Source organism: Protopterus annectens, chromosome 4.part1, assembly GCF_019279795.1.
Source record: "Protopterus annectens isolate FY-2018-M chromosome 4.part1, PAN1.0, whole genome shotgun sequence".
Taxonomy (NCBI): Eukaryota; Metazoa; Chordata; order Ceratodontiformes; family Protopteridae; genus Protopterus; species Protopterus annectens.
The window spans coordinates 402,578,233-402,602,519 of NC_056734.1; the positions used below are offsets into that span (position 1 = coordinate 402,578,233).

General features: G+C 40.6%; 1 protein-coding gene across 1 annotated transcript in view; it reads right to left on the reverse strand.

Annotated features, from left to right (window-relative positions):
- P3H2 (prolyl 3-hydroxylase 2) overlaps positions 1 to 24,287 on the reverse strand; it is a 1,547,814-nt gene that overhangs the window by 194,053 nt on the left and 1,329,474 nt on the right. Inside the window, exon 10 of the mRNA XM_044070221.1 lies at positions 13,107 to 13,202. Coding sequence (XP_043926156.1) covers positions 13,107 to 13,202 — 96 coding nt within the window. The remainder of the gene's footprint in view (positions 1 to 13,106; positions 13,203 to 24,287) is intronic.

The following is a 24,287-nucleotide window of genomic DNA, read 5'->3' on the forward strand; positions in this document are numbered from 1 at the left end:
GCCTGTCTGACAGGATTTCGGCAATGTCAGTAAGATACAGTTGTCCCTGTCTCAGCACATATATGTGTGTACATTATTATTTAATACATAGCTGAAGGACATGTCATGATTTTCAGTCTGGACTTCTTCTCAGCTACTCTTTACAAAACCCTGACAAACCTGAGCACTAATCCTGGTTATACTCTTTTACACACTTAACACCCTACTGATCCTTTGTGATCAGGCTACAAATATGTCATCATAATACACTGGCATGTCCAGGGTTCGGTTTCATGTGTACTTTCCAGTCCAGCTAGTGAATATTGTGGTTATGGCACAATGTCATATCTGCCTCATGTACACAGACAACCCTCTCCTCCTCACATCACACTCACATATATGTGGGAGATGTAACAATATTGACATACAGGATGCTGAGCTCTCTCGACCCATGACTGGCATAGTCTATCAGGTGGTGAGGGTGACCACACACACCACATATCAGTCTCAAATACACCGATAGTGACAGCACACAAACCACATTATCACACATACACATATTCGGAAGCTCTACATACACTCTGCCTAAGCAGCAGAGACCTCCAAAGCAGACACACATACAACTGCTACCCCACTACAATGCCCACATGTCACACAGTTCACAACATCAGTGTGCCACACAGTCACTGCCCTTTTGGCTAAACAACACACCTGATACACTTGTTATAGGTGACACTTAATGTCAAACACACTATCGTCCCACTCACCAGGCCAGACAGGGGAATAGTCACTTTGAGCTGTCTCTCAGGTGCCAGGATCCGCCACATAACACATGCACTCAGGTCACTCCAAAGCAAGTCCTGGACTGGCTCCATCATTGTCCTCCCTGGACCACATGACATGAGACATAGAGGAACTCTGTGATCATGTAGCCCAGCCCAGTATTACCCTGACCTTGTCTAGCATCTTACACTCACCAAGTATGATGTCACAGTATACCAACAAACTGATCACGTTTAACAGTTGGCTAACATATTGGTGTTATTCAAAAGGGATACAGTGTCTGTCACCCTGGGGTGACATATTCGACATGCCACGTAGCTTCCCTATGGACAACTTGCACCTGTCACCCTTGGACTTTTAAATACTGGCTAGGGCACTTGCTGCCACCATACTGCCCTATTTAAGCAGGGCTCAAAGGACAGAAACACCTCCATACACATTACAGAGTACACGACACAGAGGGTAATGCTGCTCAACACCAGATGTCTTACCCTCAAATTGCGCCCACTCAGGAATCTCCTCAGTATGGAAGATAGCAATATCTGTGCACTAACAGACACATGGTTGAGGCTCCCACATGCACACCAGCACTACCAGGTTGTATTTCATACCATGCTTTCTGACCACATAACTCGGAATGGCCAAAACAAATAGGGGGAGTATCCATATACATCACAGATACACATACCTCCGGGTTGGTAGCACTTCACAATGCATCACGGACCATACATATGCACCTAACATTGTGCAAATCTGCCTTTTGGTTTGTTGCCTGCTACAGACCACACTCCCCAACGCAGCAACCTCACTCAGCTTTCCTGGGAACATTGGACCATATGAAGGTCTCCCCAAACACCATTATATTGGGTGACGTCAAATACCCACACATTGACTATGGATAGTACTCAGGCCCCAACACCCTCGCCCAACAGTTGCTACTATTTCTAAACTCATATGATATGGGACAACCGGTCACCACACCCACAAGAGGGGACAACATATTGGACATGATCATCACCAACATGGGGACTCTGTGTTCCACACCTGCGATATACCCCTCATTGGTAAGGGCAGAACATACTTTATCTCACTGGACATGCATATCTCATCCCCACACCCATCCTGGGTAATCTTGGTGAACTTCCCTAAAGCAAATGTCACACTCCTCCAAACCACGGTGGTATCCTTCAGAGACCCTGGGCTCAGACTGCTGAATCCTTTACATACACATTCTATGGACACCTAGTGGATCACATGGATCGTTACATCCAAAATAACAACTGGACTCACTCCTCCAATGGCAGTGGACCTGTCTGGTAGACCCCAGCCATTAATACGCTTTAAAACAAATGGAGAAAGCTACTACATGATAGAGCACAATCCCAGACAGGGAAGGCATCTGTGATCTGTACTAGCAGACTGCTACAATCACTCGGGTATTTATGTCAGGCACGCTTCTAAGAGACAATTGCACCAGACACGTCAGACACTCATAAGACCTTCTTCAGTTGATTCAGGTACCTGGCTGGACACTCACTGATATGCTGTGTATTACTGCATACTGACTAAACATACCCTGAACCCACTGACATTGCCATCATCCTGGCAAACAGGTTCAGTGCAGATGTGTCCCCCCATCCCCCCTAAGGTGGTACTGTCCATACCAACAGAGTGTAACCTCCCAGACATCACGAGTAAACAGGTGAGTGCTGCCCTCCCAACAGCGGACAACACAGCATCAATGGGACCAGATGGTGTCCTGGCCTGTGTCGTACACAGCCTTCATGACAGACATAACACTCACATTATATCACTGTTCGATATAAGAGTTACTGCAGGATATGTACCCACGGAATGGCGTACAGCGATAGTGGTCCCGCTCCACTGAATACTGCCACAACAGACCACAGACAATATCAGCCTAAAAGGCTAACTAACCTGTTCTGCAAAGCTATGGAGTGTATTATAATGTGACTCATGCACACAGACATGGGAAACCTACAGACACTGGGTCCTACACATTACAGCATTGTTGTGGGCAGATCTTGCCTGTTGGACCTGTTCATATTCTTTTAACAGTTACCAGGTCCATCAGTGTTGGGACAGTTGTCCACACAGCCTGCCTGGACCTTGCACAACCCTTCAACACAATACCCCACTCAGCCATTATGCATAGGCTCACCAGCATCAATATCGACACATATCTGACACAATGGATTGCTACCTGGAGCAGGGATAGCACCCACATGCTCAGTGTTGCAGGTGCCATGTCTGACTACACACCAGTTACACCTGACATCCCACAAGGCTCAGTCCTGGGACCTCTCTTGTTCAGTATATATTTGTGTGATGTACAGGCTATCACAGGAGGGATATGGCTGCCCATGTTCGCAGATGACTGCAAACTGGGTGTCGTAATCAGCTCTCCTGCTGGCACATGCATACTCATACAGGGTCTCACAGAGATAGGCTGACTGGTGCCTGAGCCATGGCCCATGGCTACATGCCATTAGTTGCATAGTCATCCCCTTTGAGGATGACAAGATGCCCACACATTACCACATAGGCTGTAATCCATTACATACAGTAGTAGTTGTTCGGGTTTGGGGACATGACCTGTTCATACTCTCGCCTTTGACAATCCTATTGCCATAGTGGTTAGACAGTGTGTCTACATAGCCCACCATATCCCACATGGTTTCACATGTTGAGCAGGTGTGGTCATTGTGCCCCTATACTCTTCACGACCATGCTTGGTTACTATGCCACCTTTGGGATGTACCTTACCTGACACCTGCAGCAACTGTAATGGCCACAAATGTTACTCTTCAAGCAGATGTAGGGACTCACACAGATGCCCTGCACAGTTCTGCTACAGTAACTCCAGCACGGATGTGTTGTGTGCCTTTAGTTGAAGGCAATATCTGACCCAGACTTACTGGACATGCTCCACCTCCGGATATCCGACTCCCTTGCTGCTACACACTCCAGGGATGTATAACTCAGCACTGATGTTAAAAGGACATGCTGGGGGGGACAGATTATTATCGGAAATCCTCCACTCACTCCGGAGTGTAGTCCCAGTTTTGCATAGGCAGAGCCACCCACTGACCACATACAGGTGACATCTTGACAAGTGGATGGGTGATCGCATGTTTACCCATGGGATATCTTCTGGGTCCCTGCTAGACAGAGGCACAATACACTGAACATAAATGGGCTATCTTGTGTGACCTACTATTCACAGGCACAGTGCTCTGATTTGACTGGGTTGCAGTAGCCAAACACACTCTGGCGATGCTTGTACATGCCCTAGGGCAGATAGTCTAGTATTAACCTATGAACCTATGATAATTTTCATGATGCACAATGTTTATTGCTGATACTGTTTGCAGGTTATTTGCTTTCACACTTTATATGAACCACTTAGGTATCTGCAGAACATATTTGCTTATGGCAGGGTTCCACTATATTATATACATGTCTGTTGTCATATAAGTGTGTGCACAGGGCAGATTGCTGTGTAGTGAGAGGTTCCTGGGTTAACACATGCAACTGCCTGCTATGTGTGGCCCAATGCTTTACTCCAACATGGCCTAAGTGTGTGAGCATGCCCAGTTCAGACTGTCAGTGTTCTGATGCCTGACATTTGTCTCATGTATTCAAGTGTGTGAGCATGCCCAGTGTGACCTTTCAGTATGTTGCTGTCTGAGGTCCACTACATTTGTTGCTGTATGTCTACATGTCCATTATTAACATTTGTACTGTGTGTGTTGAAAGTCAGGTTCTATTCTTACTGCAGGACTCACCTTTGTGTTGGGATTATGCTGTATCTGTAGGGTTTCCGTGAAATACTTTGCATAGACTTATCAACATTTCTTCATACAGGATGAACACTGCACTACTGTCATGGTTTAATGGTTCCGGACTATGACTATAGTGTACAGTATCCTGGGTTCGAGGCCCATTGCTGCTTATATTTTCATACTGAGCAGACCAGACTGCTTAGGGGCCAGTAGAGCAAATATGAGCATGTTGGCTTTTGTTCAGCTATGCCCTACCTAGACTCAGCTTGTCCAACATTGCTCAATATTAACCATCATTGCTGGACATTGGTCAATATTACTCTACATTGACCACATTTGTAGTAGTTGGTGTGTGCGATTTTGTTTACATTGACTTCATGATGGTAAATGCTGTTTAGCACTGTTTTATATTGCTTAACACATGGCAATCATGCCTCAGGTGTTGATGCAGGGCTGCCTATGTCAGATGCACATACTACACTCCCTATACATGTTTGAAAGCAGGTAGTGTCAACGTAGGCATCCCTTTTACTATATGTGCGGGTCAGAGAGGTATCATTTCCAGAGTTCCTACTGAGCCAGTGTATGTGCTATGCGTTGCCTCTTTGCCAAGGCCAAAGCATACTGGGCACGCCTCCTTCTGCCTACTGGGGCAGGCTCAGGTTGTTCCTCCTCTGAGTCACGCTCTGCCTGTGATGGCCTTGGCAATGGTGGGGGGCTGTTTGGCCCAGGCCTATGCTGGTCCTGCTGCAGCTATTTTCGCAGGATCATATTATGTAGCATAGCACATACCATGACAATTTGGGTACATGTAGTTGGTGAGTACTTCAAGGCTCCACCAGATGTGTCCAGGCACCGGAACCGTGACTTGAGCAGCCCAAACACATGCTCGATTACATTTCGTGTTTGTGCGTGTGTCTCATTATGGAGTTCCTGCTCAGGTGTGTGTGCATTTCTGATGGGTGTCATCAGCCATGGCTCCAGTGCATAGCCAGCATCCCCCACTAGGTGACCATGTGGGATGTCCCCACTGGCAAATGTCTGGTACAGCTGTGTCAGATGCCAGATATGGGAATCATGGTAGCTTCCAGGGAAGCCAGCACACACATTCAGTATTATGCCCTGGGCATCACACATGACCTGGCAGTTGATGGAGGGGAAGCCCTTGCGGTTGAAGTAGACCCTACCCCGCTCACTGGCTGGTGCTTTGATGCATATGTGCGTGCAGTCTATAGCACCCGCTACCTCAGAGTATTCCGCTATTTGCTGGAAGAGACGCATATTGCTGGCCAATACCTCACGGGAATTGGGGAAATATACATGATCACCGACATGTGCTGACATGGCATCCAGGAACTGGTGCAGTACCCTGGATGCTGATGCCTGTGATATCCCCATCATATCACCAGTTGGTCTCTAGAAGGTACCTGTTGCTAATATTCTTAGGCCAACACATACCTTAGTTTCCACTGGGATGGGTTCCCCTCTGTTGGTTCTGTGTGCAAGGCGTGGCCTGCACAACTCAACAATTTGCTGCAAGAGGTCTCTGTCCACTCTATAGCACTCCACTATCTCCAGCTCATGTAGCCCCTGGTAGGTAACCCTGAGCCTGTACACTCTTCTTCGTCCCTACACTGTGGGTTGCCCAGCAGCATTTGCATTATCACCACCCTCAGCATGTCGCATATGTCGCCTTATAACAGCAATGGCAGCCCCTAACATTTTTTGTCTCAGTGAAGCCTTTTCAGTTTTCACTTCTCTTTGCTTACTGCAGTGTTGCAGTGTCTCTTGAGAGAAAAATAATGGACTGTTTTTTGCAGAGTTTTAAGTGCTGGGCTGGGCTAGTGTTTTGCCTGGGTAATTGCCTGATTCTGATTGTTTTCCCCTGCTAGCTCTGCTAGTACTCCCTGGTAACTTCCACTATTTGGTGTGCTTCCTTTTTCCTTTCTGTTTCCTCGGGGGGGGGGGAGCCGCGCACACAAGCGCAAACACATGCACAACAGCTAACACGCGCGCACATATGCTTACACGGACTAAAACTTGCTTATTCTTGTTAAAACGCGTGCACACTGGTGCAAACGCACCTACAACTGTTTGCACAGCCTTACATATGCTTACTCAAGCCTACACGTGCGCACACATGCTTACACACGCGTACATTGTATTACTCGGGTTTACTGGCGCGCACATGCGCGCATGCACACTCAGCAAGAAACTGTGGTGTTATCCACGGCATACACCTTTGATTTCTTGACTTTACCTGGCTTACCTGTTGACACACCTCTTTCACTATTATGTAAATGTAGGCTGACACATGTCACTCTGCTGCAATGAGCTTCACTCCTTTCATACATACCCCCCTCATGATGTCACCTATCTTCTACTCTGTTACTCCCCTTATCCTACTCTTACACTCCACTGACTGTGCTCATTTACTATGTAAATTTGCGATTCACTATCCTAACTCTCATTTGCATAGGATTGCCTACTAATGCTTAGTTACATCTCTTAGACTGAGCTTCCCCCCCTTAGCACCCTCTACTCGGTGGCCATGTTGTCGTCAGCCTGCCATTCCCTAGCATTGTAAATTCATTTTAGCTATAAAATCCACATTTGTGGATCTTAATTATTAATTTTCTGCTTTTTAGGGTACAGCGCTGTGCTACGGTTAAACCCTGGAGATCGGGATAAAAAAAAAAGTTATTTTATTTTTAATTTGCATCACTTCCCGTTGCCAATGACCATATTTTTGGCCATTGGCATGCTTCCTCCTATGAATGCATGCTTTTTTTCCAGCTGACATGGCTCTGTTTTGCTATTTGCAGAACCGTACTCAGTTATCAACTGAGTACATTTCTGCAAATCGCACTACTCCTACTCGGACAGGTTTGGGTTTGCTAGATCACAAATTTATCTAATTTGCATGGCTTTCGCCTGCAATTGAGGTAATTTGCATATCCCAGCCCTGTCCGTGTAGGACTAGTTTGGAGAGCTCAGTTGCACGCCCCTACCGGCTGTTCCTGGATCGCTCGGCGGACATGTTGGCTGCATGGATTCTTACTCTACTCTAAGACTCCATGCAAGCCTTCGCGAATCTGGCCCCTAGTTTATTATTATTGCAGTGGGATTTGGATGTGTTTTTTGCTTATTCATAGCAAGTATTTCAGCGTATGTTTAGATAAATTTTTGAAATATATAAATTCAGTATGCAAGACATAGGTGATTGGTCTTTAATGTTTTTTAAAAATGATGAAGGAAGACTGTATTGATTGATATGTATCTGAAGAAGCGTTGTGGAAGCAATGCAAAAGTGCTCATACTCCACTAAATTTTGTTTGTTTTTATCCTGCTGTGTTTATCATCTCCTTGGTTTTGCTTTTATTTACGACTTTATTTACAAAGAGCTGGTTTTACCCTTTTATGTGGTTTGTTTTTTTAATTCAAATTGCAAATAATGCAATAATGAAGCATAATAAAGAAATGTTTTACTATAAGATAAAGGCAGACATTATTCCAACCATAGAAACTGTTTAATGTAAAATGTAGTGGGTGAAAGCACTAAACTGTTTCATTGTATTTGTGGATGCTGACATTAAAAGATTTTTTTATTTCAACTTCTTGTGCCACTTTGAATTTGTTGGCATTTTGGTCCTAGAGTGGTTTCATCGCTTCCTAGGAGTTCGTGGACTTTGGCGTTCTTGTGGTTGCGCATTAGCAAGTTGTTGGTTGACTGAACGCTCTATCATTTCTGCAGTTGTGTGCCATGGACTCCAGTCGTGATGACCCACCTGCACCTTCACCCATTGGGAGAGATGTTTTTAAACTTCAAGCGGAAGTTTCTACACTCAGGGGTGAAGTGAGCAAATTAATTGAATTGTTTTCGCTGGCAGGAGTCAGTGCAGTGGGAAACAAGCAGGATGATATTTCTGACAACCAAATGGTAACCACACAGACTCATGTCAATGGTAACAGGATAGGTAATGGGTTGCTACAGGCCAGCAGCAAGATGCATTACACGGTTACATCTTGGTCTGATGCAGGAAACAATCAGGGTTTATCCAAACCTAGTACGGATTCTACAGAGATAGCACTATCGCCAGAGATTCCTAATGGCCAGGGGTCTGGAGTTAGGGGGAGGGACAGCAATTGATTTATCAGCCACACAGGCTCAGTCAGAGCCTTGCAACAGCAGTCAGCTGTGTCTTTCTGACCTTACATTTGATTTTCCGTTCGGGGAGATGGATGAAGAAGCCAAACGTACAGGCACTAAGCCCAAGAGAATGTAGCCACTTAAAACATACTCCAATGCGACGGGTAAAGGCATTACAGACAAAAGTACTGTTAAATCTTGCTCTAGTAATGGAGCAAAATGTAATGTCGGTAATAATAGGGGACAGAATGATGTGTATTTAAAAAGATTTCTAGACAGTAACTGTGAGTTTGACCAATTGTACCAGGACAAAGCTAATGAGCAAAATCAATTTACTACACCCGAGGGAACATTAAGAGATTACATTTACACTTTGGGGAAAAAACTGAATTTGATCAACTGTTTAAAATTAGATAATGCATATTTGAATAAATGCTTAATTTTAAAAATTATTCCCATGGGGTTGCGTTTTTTCAAGTATCCCATGGGAGTGGTTATTACTGAAAAAAACAAAACTGAATTTAATCAATTCTTTGGCCGGTGTGGCTTTAAATATATGCAATTGTTAATCAAATTTAATGATGAAAAGCTTTGTTTTCTGATGAATGAAGTTGAACGGCTAAATCAAATGATTGTAAATGATTTAATATTTACACAATGGGAGAAATTATATGCTAAACAGTTTAATTTGGCTGATAAGAAGACACAAAAAAAAACACAACAAAAAGTGTAAAAAGATTAAAAGGGATGTAGAGCAGTACAACAGTGGTATGGTCTACAATTGGGTCATCAATAAATGAGAAAGCAATTACAAGGTTAAGCTATCCAGTGTCAGGAAAGGCTATAAGGACAGCAATACCTCATATGAGGCAGTAGACACACACTACCGGGACAACATATTACATTTTCAGAGGGGTTGGAAACAGGAACAACATACGGATTGGAAAAAGGAAGGGAATTGGAGGGAAAACAACCCTTATCAGACTTATGGCCGACACAAGGATTACACATGGTGGAAGAGGGATTTGAGACGTTGGTAGAAGAGGCACTACATGATTGGAGCAAGCAATCAGACAGTATGCGGCCACGACATTGTTTGTGACTGGATCACATATAGTTGCAATCATTTTAAAATTTATAATTACACCAGTTTAGTATTAGAAACTGCATATTTTGACCTTTTGTCTAAAGGCATGAAGTGTATCCCCACCACTTGTTTTCATATGGTCGACTGTCTTAGTGAGATCAAATTATTAATAAGGAAAATCAATTTGGCAATTTTTTATAAGGACATGGATTATGCCAATGAGTATAAATCTAGTAGTATTGGTTCACTTAAAAAGAAAAGTATATTTGTCCCTCCTATGTATCCTAGCGTGTCAGTATATGACAAACTTGTGACTAAGGAGATATACAAACTTCAGAATAAGTTGAGAGCCAAAAAACAGGAGAGTAACTTAACCAACAACGAGGTCAGAACACTCAAGGACCTCAGAGAATACCACAATATACGGGTTATGAAGCCAGACAAGGGGGGGGGGTGTAGTTATTTATGATGCCATGGAATACACCACCAAAATGTATAGGAATTTACAACAGTCAGGTAATTATGAAACAGTGTCTATCAATGAAATAAATATTGCATACAAATGTACAGATATGTACATTGAAGAATTTTTGATAGACAATAGAATTACAGTAGACATGTGCAATTTTATTAAGGAAGAATATCTTAAACTAGCTACTTTGGTGGGTATTCCTAAGGTGCACAAAGACATTGACAATTCACCTTTTCGCCCCATTATTTCAGGTAGTTACTCCAAAATATACCCTTTAGGAGTAGTTGTGGATACATGGCTAAAGCATATCTATGAGAAAATTCCACATATGGTGAAGGACTCATGGGATTTTTAAGGAACTCCCCTACTGACTTATGGAAAGAAGGGTTAATATACGTCACTATCCATGTTGTGGATCTGTTTTCATGTATCCCCAAGCAGGATGGTATGGACGCATTTTGCAATAGTATTAAAAAATATGCTAATTTGGAATGGGACAGGGTGTGCTTGATCTTAGAATGTATGTCCATCGTGATTGACCACAATTAGATATTTTATGAGGGCGAGCACTATAGACAAACCAGAGGGGTAGCAATGGGGGCAGCATGTGCCCCCATGTATGCCAACCTGGTTATGTTGGATTGGGAAGAGTCTGTGGTTTTCAAAATGTATTTTTCAAACATGTCAGACATTATTCTTGGTTTTTGAATGACATTTATATTCTTTGGGATGAAAGCCCAGAATGCTTGAACACCGTTATTGAATGTATGAACCACAGTAGTGAGTATCTGAGGTTTGCACACTCTAGTATTAGTGAAGGCATAGCATATCTAGATACTTACATCTCCAATGGAGAAAAGGGTTTTAAATGCCGTATTTATAGAAAAAACACTTCTCCAATGGGTATTTAGAATATACTAGTAATCACCCTAAGAAACTGTTGTATAATATTTACAAAGGACAATGCATCAGAGCAGCAAGAATGACAGCTGTGCACACAGACATGATAGAAGAGAGAGATTTTATAACAGGTTTGTTTGAAGAAAGGGGTTACTGTAAGACTATGATGGCTGACGTTAGAAAATACATTATTAAGGAATGGGGATATAAGTATCCTCCATTATTGGGAGCAAACAGGAAGGCCACAGTCCCAGTTAGTGCAGAAAAGGTGAATACCACTATAGATTCATTTCATCAAGCATGCATTCTTGAATATGGACCTTACACTAACAAGGTTAAGAGTATAATGACTAACAATTGTAATGTTATGTTAGTTGATCAGGAGATAGTGGACATAGTAGGTTCTAAGCCCAGGTTTGTGTACAAAATGGGTCGTAATATTAAAATGTATTTCGAACAAGTGACAATAGGAAAAGACCTTGACAACAGAAAAAAAAACACACTAAAAATATGGATGTTGCAATCAATGTCAAGCAATAATGGAAGATGAAGGAATTATACCGGACAACATTAACAAAACTAGGATTAAATTTCGACAAGGAAGTTGCAATTCCAAACTAGTGATATATATGGCGAAATGCATGACATGCACTGGGTATTACATAGAGAAAACTGAGAGAAGTTTTAAAAAATGAATTTACGATCACCTATATAGTATCCGGCAAAAAGTTATCAACAATGCTCTATACAGGCATATTGAAAAATGTGGGGATACCTATATTTTCAAATATGCCATCTTGGAGAACATTAAAATAGATCCTAGAGGGGGTAACTACAAGGCTATTTTAGGTTATAAAGAGGTCTGGTGGCAATTATTTACTGATGCCTTGACACCACCGGGCCTCAACGACCATATATCTATTAAACCTTTATTAGTTAGAAAACAGTTAATGCATACATAATAGAGTATTGGCTGACTTAATTCTTGACAAGTTAGTTATTAATAACAATTGTATTAGTGGAGTTATATTTAGTATTATATTTGTCTTCATTCATGTAATGGTAATATTAACATGCATAGAGTATTTATAATAGTGGCAATAAGAATGTTTGTCTTTTCAATGTAAGGAAAGACACTGTACTAGTACATGTATATTGATTTGATACACGAGCATTCTAATTATGTATATACATGAAAAGGTTTATTCATAGGACGCTCAATGAACAAGCATGTTTGCATCACTTTTTATATTTCATTTTTATTTTATTTTTAAGCGTTACATTTTATGCACTTATTTTATTTTTTTATTTCATTTCAGTGCATTTATGTACCATGATGTACAGTATGTACATAGGGATAACAGCATGGTACATTTTATCTTTTTATCAGTTTTACATTTTTTGGTGCACTGACCACTTTAAGACATCTTTAGTGGTCTGTTGGCACCAAAATGAAGTATTTAAAACTGCAGTAGAGATTTTTTCAGGTGTTCTGATGAAGCCCACATTTAGTGGGTGAAAGCGCTAAACTGTTTCATTGTATTTGTGGATAATGACATTAAAAGCAGATTTTTTTATGTCAACGTCTTGTGCCCCTTTGAATTTGTTGGCGTTTTGGTTCTAGAGTGGTTTCATCGCTTTCTAGGAGTTCATGGACTTTGGCGTTCTTGTGGTTGTGCATTAGCAAGTTGTTGGTTGACTGAATGCTCTGTTGTTTCTAAAATGTAGTATTACTATACATTTCTGAAGGCATTTATAATGGTGTTATTTAGGATGTTAGAAATTTTTCAAGTAGTACATTTTTAGATTTGAAAACATATGCCAGTTATTTCTGTACCATAACTAACACTTTGAAACATGAGTTTCAAAGTGTTATTTTATGTCATACAATATGGTATCACTTCTTTATCAAAATGTCAGAATCCTTACCAGGAGAGCCTTTAGAACAGTGGCTCCTTCAAATCGTTCATTGGGTGTATGCGGAGACATCCTTCCTTTGTATCCATCCCCAGCAAATGTTATTACCTGCATAAAAAATGCAGACAGTGAAATCATGAGTTAATGTTCCCATAATATTAATTTTTATTTGCAGGATTGTATGTCTAACATTTCTAGGGTTGAATTAATGTCTAAGAAACCTCTGATTAAAAGGAATTCAGTCTAGATAAAAATGTTTTCAATCACTGTGTTTTTAATTTATTTTAGCTTGTTTGTAGCTACATACACCGAAGACCATTTCAATCATGACCAGGTTTCAAGGGAGAAAAACTGAAACATATTTACCCAAACTAGAAAAGGCAATTTTAAACTCAAAGATTTTGATTGAATCTACAATTGGTGGCACGTTACTTGCTGAATAATAAGGTATAAATATATAATGAAATGTTAGCTTTGTACATGCAGAAATGGACCAACCTAAGTACTATGAAGTCAACATATGCATGGCAAGCCACTCCTGAATCTTCCCACATCATTGCACAATACGTGTTACACTGTGTGCACACACTAACCATGCATGCTAAAACTGTACATGGTTGCAGTAAATGGTGCTGATGTACAATAGAATGAACAGCAAAATGAATGTTGCATTTGGAACAGATTACATACCATCATCCCCCTCTCTCTAGGATAGTACAACCTCCATCTAAGCTACACTACTTCCAACACTATTCCTTAAAGTTTTACTGTCTGCACTGCCGAATCTCATATTACATGCCAATGTGCAAACCCTGTCTGATAACCTGTATGTTCTCTGTGAGTGATTATACTATTCTACCATAACACTGATACCTTACAGAGATCATTTGAATATCTACTGTTATGGTAAGTTCAACTTACACAACTTACACAACTGTCCTTTATTATCATTTTTATGCTGTCAAAAAAAAAATCATAGAATGCTCTATCCAAACACAGTGAAGCTTGTATAACTTGTACACGGTTTGTTTTATTTGTGGCTGACCATGAGTCTGTGGCCCAAGGCCTATAACAATGCCCAAGAAGGATATTTTACAAATTAGCATCATATGAGAGAAATTAGATGGCAGATTTTATACCAAGATGACAACTATCCAGGATCAAATGAGTCAAGTAATATAAAGTGTTTTTAAAACTCTTGTACTTTAAGAAAATATAAATTATTTTCTGTACTTTATTTAGAAAATCTGTACTTCATTTATTACTTAAACATGTTTAAATTATCTTTTGGCTGCTTTTATATTTTGTGTTGTTTGATCATGTAACAAATCATGTGACTATTTATCTTTAAAAATTTAATGGCTTTGTAAAATATCATGCATTAAGAAAACATATGTCTTTTATATTTGTATGTTATTTGTATGTATTATATTTATATAATACTTCTTTACTGCTTTTATATATTTTAATGCTGTTACATCATGTGATATATAAGGTAAATATGTATGCCCTTTAAAAGTGAAGTATTTTCATAGCAAGCTTTCTTATTATGAAATACTGTCATACTTTGTACAGAAGCACTTAACTTATTAACATTTAGATCCCCTCATTTGCTCGCGTTTAGAGTGTTGCTTTTCAATCAAATGGACATTGCTAAAAAATATTAAACAGAGGTAGAAAATAAATTTTTTAGCATAAATATTGCAAAAACAGAAGACAGAAAATAGAAATAAATCTGAAAAGATAAAGGAAAAATACAGGCGTATATAAATAAATGAAGATATACAAAGTTGAGGAATTTATACAAACCTTTAGTTTTGTAATATAATTAAGGATAGAAAGGCTAGCATTTTAATTGTGTAAGTTATTTCATGCAAGGACAGTCATACAGTCTTTGTTCTGAAGCTTGGTAATCATGTGGTTACATATCATATTTTCTACCTCTGTTTAATATTTTTTGATAGTACTAAATGTAACTTTATTGGCATTTACACTTAAAGTTGCACATACTTGTTCATTTGTTTTTTTCTTTCTGTTATAGTTTGAGTGATAACCATACTAGTAAGATCATCTTTGGCTCTTTATAAAATTACAATTTTGTTGAGAAACTGCATGGAATATGTTTGCATTTATTGCCATGTGCTTTATTTGCTTTTCTAAATTAAGCCTTGTAATCCATGTGACAACTTGCAGTATTGTTTTAGCCTTTTGCATATTGATTATAATGTACATGAGGTTTCCCTCATCACTTATTTTACAATATTAGTTATTGTCTTCTTTGTTCTTATTTACACTCACTAGAATCTTACACTGTGATATTCCTGGCCAATACAGCAAAAGCAGGCTGTTAACTAAACCTCAGTTCCATTTTTAATACTATAAATGTGCTTCTTTATAATTTTAATTACTTACCTGTAATTTTATATCAGTCCAAAGATATATGCATGACATTCTTTATATTTTTTTCGAAAATCTTTTTTTATTAGATAGAAACATGCATTCAAGGCATGACTATGCTCTTAACATTGTATGCATGTTACAGTTTTGTTTCTGTATCCAATTTAAAGTTACATCTTAGCTGTTATCATTTTTCTCTGGAGAACCAAATTTTGGTTATTTTCCTTTGACTGGCTCTACATAAATATATCCTGCTGGAAATATATGTAATGAGGCTATTACAACATTTACATTTTCTAATTTTAATAACATTTGAACTCTGTCCCTCATTAATTAGGACACTATTTTGGTCTTGGTCTACAAAAACTATTTTCCAGATTCAAAACTGTATTTTTAAACAATCTTAGGGCAGGATTCATAAAGGTTGCAAAGTGTATGTACACTTTCTGAATTCAAGAAGATTTCTTCTACAATGTCTGTGGTGTCTATTTACTCTGAAAGGTTATACAAAGTGTACACTTTGTGATAACCTTTAGGAATCTGGCCTTTAGACTGTTCTGCTTTTGTTGGTGTACTTCTAAAAATGACCAGAAGGTGGCATAAAATGTCCATGTTTTAAATTTTTTAACTGTGCTGGTAAGTTTCAGTATCTTGAAGACAAAACTGTTTACAGCAGTGACAAAATGCTAAAAGTATTCAATACAACTTAATTCCCTCTCTACTTCTTAGGCAGTTACATTAAGGTTACTAATGTCTGTCATTTTTTTGTTTTCCTACATCTTTTTCTCTGCCTGTTCTTTCTCTGAACTGTCACAATTGAAATCTTTGCTGCAAAGATCCTTACACCCCAGCCTAGCTGTTGTTTTGTGTTTTCTGTTTCTGTGATGACCGTGTACTGGCCCAGCAATCAAGGAACCTCAATCCTCACCACTAACACCAGTGAGGGGAGTACATATAGGGAAAGGATAATAAATATGCACACAGTAAAGTACAATTTTCCTTAAGAGCATACAGAGATCACAGTCAGTCTGGGTCTGGTTTCTCCCTTTCTCTCCTGGTCTCCAATAAGACTTCCCACTGGCACAGCTATAGGGTCCAGATCTCAGCCTAGTGGGTAAGCTAAACCTCTAGCACCCTCTCTGTCCAACCAGTGCTTTGTGTCCCTGCCCAAGTAGCTGACACACACACACTTTGAAATAAGAGTTATATACAACCACACAGACACTCCTGGGGAAGGCTGGCACAGCTGGAGAACCCAGACTATACATTAGTACCACTTGCCACCACCCACTAATATTTATCAGCTACTAAAAGGCCCTCATGAAAGGGTGTCCAATTATACTGTGCAATATTATTATCCAAATGGTAAGTGTGACCAGAACTTTTTAAGGCTTATTGGAGTGGTTTGGCCAGTACCACTATATACATGCAATGTGCTCTAGAGCTTAAATTATCTCTACACAAATCAGCCACAGTTGAAAAGTTTAAACATATTTAATAATAAATAATAAAAACACAAGACTATACTTCTTACTACACAGTTTTAGTCAAGAGCTCAGAGATCACATATAAATACTTAAAATAATACAGTAGAAAAGTTCTGACATCAGTAGAGAAATAAACTAATCTTCCTAGTTCCTAGCTATATCTAAGAGAAAACACAGTTCTAAAATAAACTTACACATAGAACACAGGCAGAGTGCTGGTCAGTTGGATGTTCTCAAGACAAATGCTAAATGCACCCATTCTTTCTGTCCTTAAATTGATAACACACTACCACTGATTCATTTCAGATTACATCAGATTACATCATTTTTTTCTGATTCCCAGGTTAACAGAAACTCAGAGGTTAATATCCCTTTTGATCTTGCAGCTGGTCAGGAAGCCAGAGCAATAAAAGAAATTATACATGCAAATTCTAGCAATTCACTTTGGCTTCAAAGCAATAGGCAGAATGCCTCCCTCTAGACATCTCGGATCCGAGTTTTAGATCAAAGAATTTCACAATGCTTGACTTATCAGCTTTCTTACAGCAGAGTGCACTGTTGTTACATTATTGCAGTTCAACATTCCAATACAGTCTTTTCACATTTAAGAGAACAAGCATGTGGCTTATATTAATATTTACAAATGACAGAATTATCTACAAAATTCTATCTAGCTAGGCTGGCAGCCTTCACCTATCTTCAGACATCTACCCCCGGAGAACTCAAGCTAGTTTTTCAAGAGTCCCTTGAGAAACGTTGCTTGAGAGGGTTAGGTCTATCTGAGTATATCTTACCCTATTCCCTGTTTTGAGAGCCCATCTGAGTTGGCATTGCTAATCCCACTGCAGGGCTGCACAGACGTATCATATGCTTGCAACCCTAGGCTCCATCATTGCAACTTGGCATTTGCTGGTTGGCTCAGTGTAACAATGTTATGGGATTGTGATCTGTAACGAAAGTGAATTTTCTTCCATACAGTTAAGGCTGAAGTTTATGCAGTGCACACATTATGGCTAGAAATTCATTTTCTACAGCTGCATAGTATTCCTCCCTGGGTTGGAGCCTATGACTGAGATAAACCATTGGGTGCTGTTATCCCTCTGAAGAAATCTGGCTAAGTACAGCCCCCACCACATGATTCCAAGCATCCACCTGCACAACAAATTCTTTGCTGTAATCTGGACTGGTTAACACAGGGGGGCATCCCAACGCTTCTTTAAGCTTCTGGAATACCTGTTCACATGCTGTGGTCCACACTACCCTACCTGACCTGTTCTTCCTTGTCAGGTCTGTGAGGGGAGCAGCTATGGTACTATAACTGGGGACGAACTTTGTGTAGTACCCTGCTGTCCCTAAGAATGCCCTCACTTGCTTTTTGGTAGCAGCGTAGGCCATGTCTGAGTGGCTTCTACTTTGCCAGGTTCTGGCCTGATCTTACCACTCCCCACTCTATGTCCCAGGTAGGAGACCTCTGCCATACCCACCTGGGATTTCCTCGGCTTAATGGTCAACCCTGCCCTCTGTAGTCTGCCCAGCACCTCCCTGACATGTTGAAGGTGTTCTTGCCAGGAATGGCCATAGATGGCAATATCATCTAGATAAGCAAGGGTAAACCCTCCTGCTCCTGCTAGGATATGATCTATCAGCCTCTGGAAAGTCATTGGGGCATTTTTCATCCGAAAGGGCATCTTTGCGAACTCATACAAGCCAAAAGGAGTCACAGATGCTGACCTCTCTCTAGTACTGGGAGTCAAGGGCACCTGCCAGTAACCCTTGGTAAGATTAATAGTTGTAAGATACTTAGCCCCACCTAGCTGCTCTAGGCCCTCATCTGTCCTAGGCATGGGGTAAGCATCTGACTCTGTGTGACTATTTAATTTCCTGTAGTCCACACAGAACCTGGTGCTGCCATACTTCTTTGCTACCAGCACCACTGGGGAGGCCCAGGGACTGTTGGACTCTTGAATTACCCCTAGTTCCAACAGTTCCTGTATCTCCTCCCTCAAAGTCTGTTTGACTCTCTCAGACACCTTATATGGGGCCTGCCTAATAGGCCTTTGGGATCCTGTATCCACCTGGTGCTGCACCAGGTGGGTGCACCCTGGTTTCCTAGTAAACGTGTTCCCAAACTCATATAGTACTGCTCGGATTTCTTGAACCTGCGTAGGAGATAGCTGCCGCGACATTGCTACCCCTTCCACTGAGGTGTCACTTTGAGTCTCACTGAGAAGATCAGTCACCAGATCTCTCTCAGACTCCTCCTGGAATCCACTGCAAATGCTCTGCACAATGGTCTCCCTATCACGGTAAGGTTTCATCATGTTAACATGATACAATTTGTGCCCCTGCCTCTTGCCTAGCAGTTCTACCATGTAGTTAACATCACTTACCTTTCTTACCACCTTGTAGGGTTTCTCCCAAGCTGCTTGCAGCTTGTTGTGTCTGACAGGACTGAGAACCACTACCTGCTGCTCTACAGCATACTCTCTAGCTCGGCCATTCCTGTCATACCATACCTTTTTCTGTTGTTGGGCTTCTGCCAGGTTCTCCTGGGCCAAACCCATGAGTTCCCTGAGCCTTGTCCTGAGGTTTAGGACATATGCCACAACAGACTCTTTGTGAGGCTCATACTCACCTTCCCACTCATCATGAATTAAACCTAGAGGTCCGCTCACCCTATGCCCATACAGCAACTCAAAGGATGAAAAACCTGTGGATTCCTAGGGAACCTCTCTGTAAGCAAACAACAAATGGGGCAAATATTTGCTCCACACCCTCTTAAACTGGTCTGCAAATGCCAGTAGCATGGACTAGAGTGTAGAGTTTAACCTCTCAACAGGACCATTAGTCTGGGGATGGTAGGGGGTGGTGTTCAGGTACTTCACTCCACAGTACATCCACAGACAAGCCAGCAGGTCTGACATGAAATTGGCACCTCTGTCAGTCAGTATTTATTTTGGGAAACCTACCTTCACCTATATTCACAGTTTCTATACAAATTTTATCTTCATAATGGCTAGCTTTCTCCCCCACTATTGTTATTCTTCTGGACCTTGACAGTGCCTCACATTTTCTTTACTAAAGTTCCTTTCTCATACGTAGTTGCACACACCTTTTTATGTACACTTATAGCTCTCTATCTTCATTGTGTCCATTCTACTTGCAAAATATCAATTTCCTGATTTTCATTAATAAACTTTGATTTCCTTAAAGTTCTTGTCTCACATTTTAGTTGGGTTAACCCACTAAGAACAGGTGCCTTCTTTGACGGCAGTTAGGCAGTGCCTTCAGGTTAAGTGACTTAATTATAGTCAAACAAAAGATAAACGGAAATGAAGAGAATCCAACCCTGGACTACAGAAGGAAGTTAAGTAGCAGTTTATAACTGTAATCACTAAACTGTCAGACTTCGGCTTTGGTATTCCACTTTCTGTCAGTGCTGCATACTAGAACTCTTTTGTGCCTGCTCCTTTTCTAGACACATGCAGTAGACAGTATGTCATCCACCTTACCTCAGTGCTAGCTGTACTGGTATCAACTCACTAATATAAGTGTTTGATTTTATTTATTCATAAAACATTTGGCCCATGCTATGTTGTGTTACTACACATGTACATAATTCACCTAATCCCATGTACCAATCCTACTCTCATTTTGCAATTATACATAGTCCTAACATTCACTGAGACTCGGAAAGTATCCCACTCTGGGTTCTAAGGGCTGCAACCAGAAGGGACTACTTCTGGTATCACAGAAAATGCAGTTTGGAGCCATATGAGCTGCAGTGAGGAAAGACCTCATTACTGGCTATTTTGTATGTCAATGAATTGTAAGGTGTTACCTATCTTATTATAATCAACGGCCGGTCATGCATTCCCCTGGCATAGGCACCCTCTGAGTCATTCACACACACACACACATACACACACATACACACACACACACACACACACACACACACACACACACACACACACACACACACACACACACACACACACACACACACACACACACACACACACACACACACACACACACACGCGCACACACACACACACACACACACACACACACACACACACACACATACACACACACACACACGTGCGCGCACACACACACACACACACACACACACACACACACACACACACACACACACACACACACACACACACATTCCCATACCTCTTACCTGTTTCTTAGCTTACAGAATGTCCCTGATGTATCCTCTTATTTTGCCCCTGTCCCTCATGAATTGCTAATGATTATAATCAAGTCAGTAATGCCAGACATTAGAATTGCATTCTTTTGATTGTTCAGAAACTGCATTGTGATGTCAGGACTGTAGCGTTTTAAGTGACTTGAGGAGAAATATTTTAAAAATCTACCTGGTGTTGTCTAGTATTTCTACTTGCTTTGTTTAGAAATCTTGAGCACAGTTGGCAGCCCACCCAATCCACACACAGACACTCTTCCCATCAGTCTTAACTGCTTTTACAGAACATCCCTTATTTTGCCTTTTTCCTGCCTTTTGCCTTGCAACTCAATCACTATTACAGTCAGTCAATAATACTAGACATTAAGAGTTCTGAATTTATTATTATTCAGAAAATACACCTTCATTGAGGAACTGCAGTGTGGCTTAGAGGATTAAAGCACTCTTAATGAAGTACTTCTTGAGTGAAAGGTATAAGGGGCAAATTCCTGTTGCTCTTCTGTTTTTAAGTGACCTGGGTAATATTTCAGGAGGGTTCCTGGTGTATAGTGGTAAGAGGACTAGAGCTGTCTATAGTTAAGGAGGTGCTTCTTTTGCAAAGGGTACATGACTCAAAGCTCCCCCTTGCATTTTTATATGTGAGGTAGGGTAATATGTAATTTATAAGTGAGGTAGGGTAATAGTTAATGAGTACTGCCCCCCATGCATACTGCATTTCTAATGCTGTTAATTTTTTAAGAGATTTTAGAGTAATACATAAAAGAGTATCCCTGAGGTCTAGTCATCACCCCTGTCCTTACATCTTTCATGCTGTAAAACTTTTCTATTCACTTTTTAAGAGGTTTTTAAAGTAATATGTAAAGATTATCCAGGGTATCTAGCATACCTCTCAACCTCTTAGGTCTAGAAATCTGGACAAAGAGTAAAAGAACTGGGAGACAAAGGCCCCAAAATAGGGACAATGAGTAACAGACCAAATCTGTGTGACAAAAATATGGACATTCTGTGAAAATCTGAGCAGTTGAGAGGTATGGTATCTAGTGATCCACCAAAACATCTTTCATGTCACAAAACTGTTGTGTTTTTTTACTTTTTAATAGATTTTAGAGTAATGCATAAAGATTAACCCTGGTATCTGGTGATACCCCCCCATACATCCTTTGTGCTACAAAACTGTTGCTCTATTAACTTTCAAGAGATTTTAGAATAAAGGTTATCCTGGGTGTATAGTGATGGGTCTATTGTTAATCATCGAAAGGACCAAGCATCCAGTGGAATATTATTGATTGCAAAGCATAGAAACTCCATCTATAGAACGTGCACTTCATTAAACATGTGAGATGGAGAAAGTAACTAGTTGGCCAACACTTCCCCATCTCACTGTTCCCCACTGTAGTGCGATCTCGGAGTTAGTATGTATAGTTATGGGGGTGTGGGGGTTGTGGGTGATTTGAAATATTCACATTTATGAGACGGGGAAGGGTTGGCCAAGTGGTTACTTTCCCCATCTCGTAGATTTGATGAAGTGCACATTCGATGGATGTAGTTTTGATGCTTTGCATTCAATGATATGCCATTCAATGATTATTTTTTCGACAATTAACTATAGACTCTTTAGTGATCCCACCTCCCCATACATCTTTTGTGCTGCAAAACTGGTGTACTGTTAACTTTTTAATTGATATTAGCATATATTTATATTTTCCTGGAGTCTGGTTTACCCTAGTACTTTTACCCTAGTACTTCAGACACACACACACACACACACACACACACACACACACACACACACACACACACACACACACACACACACACACACACACACACACAGCCCCCACTCAATCACACTTATGGATGCTGTCACCCATTCACTCACAAACACACACACTCACGCACACAAACACACACACACGCGCACACACACGCACACACACGCACACACACGCACACACACACACACACACACACACACACACACACACACACACACACACACACACACACACACACACTTACACCTGAGACCATTCACCCCACTAAACTCCCTGGCACTTACCTCTAATAGGATATTACCCCTTGAAAAAATGAGTGAAAAAATCATGAAATTTTGGCTGAATTTAGATGAACTCACTTACACAGATGAGCCTTACCACAGGCACTTCCAGAAGAGAGCATATGGATAATTAGCATAGGCCAATCCCTTGGAGTGCCTCATTAGCATATAGCTCTACATGAGGAGACAGCCTACTGCGATGATCCTACATACCCTGAAGGATCACTGCAGAGGGCCTGTCTCAAATTCGAGAAGGGTGACTGCATTAGTCACAGCCCATGTTAGTGTTTACTGTTGGCAGTGATTCTTTTGGAATCTGGCTCATTATCTTTATTCATTTCTAATTCCCGCCAAATAAACTTCTGTTGTACCATTCATTTTCTTCTATCTTGTTACTCTTCTCTTATGCCTGTGAGTTTGTAATTGTTATACCTGCAAAATTTATGCTTTCCAAACTTTGCAATTGTGTCTTCTTTTGTTGGTGCTCCAATTTACAGGGCTAGAGTAGATGTCAGCCTTGTTTCATGTGTTCGCACTAAGTTGTGACAATGGTTATTACTGACAGTGTATCATTTTCTCCTGGTAACACAATTTCTGCATACAGTATGAATTTATGTTTTCGTATTTAATTCTCAGACCTAGTTTTGAAGGTAAAGGGTTACTTTATTTAACATGCAGAAGGAGTTTATTCTAAAGGCATGAAGTGTGCTGAGTTATGAGTCTGTCATACGAGTATGTGCTGTTGTTCTTGTGATGGGGGTTGAGGTATTTTGCAAGAGCATTAAATAGATTGTAAGTTTCATGAAGATGGGTGTGGGTGAAAATGATAAGGACGTTCAGCACTTGAAAGGTTAAACAGAGATGACCTTTTGGGAATCTAAATGAGACAGACTAGCATTATATGGCTTTTAGTGTTTTGCGGTAGCTTAGACTACATACTCCAGAAATCTTCTTCAGACAAATACTGCATGAAACATAAAAGACATATCCCTGAGCAAGATGAGACCTCTTCATCACAACTGAGACATGGT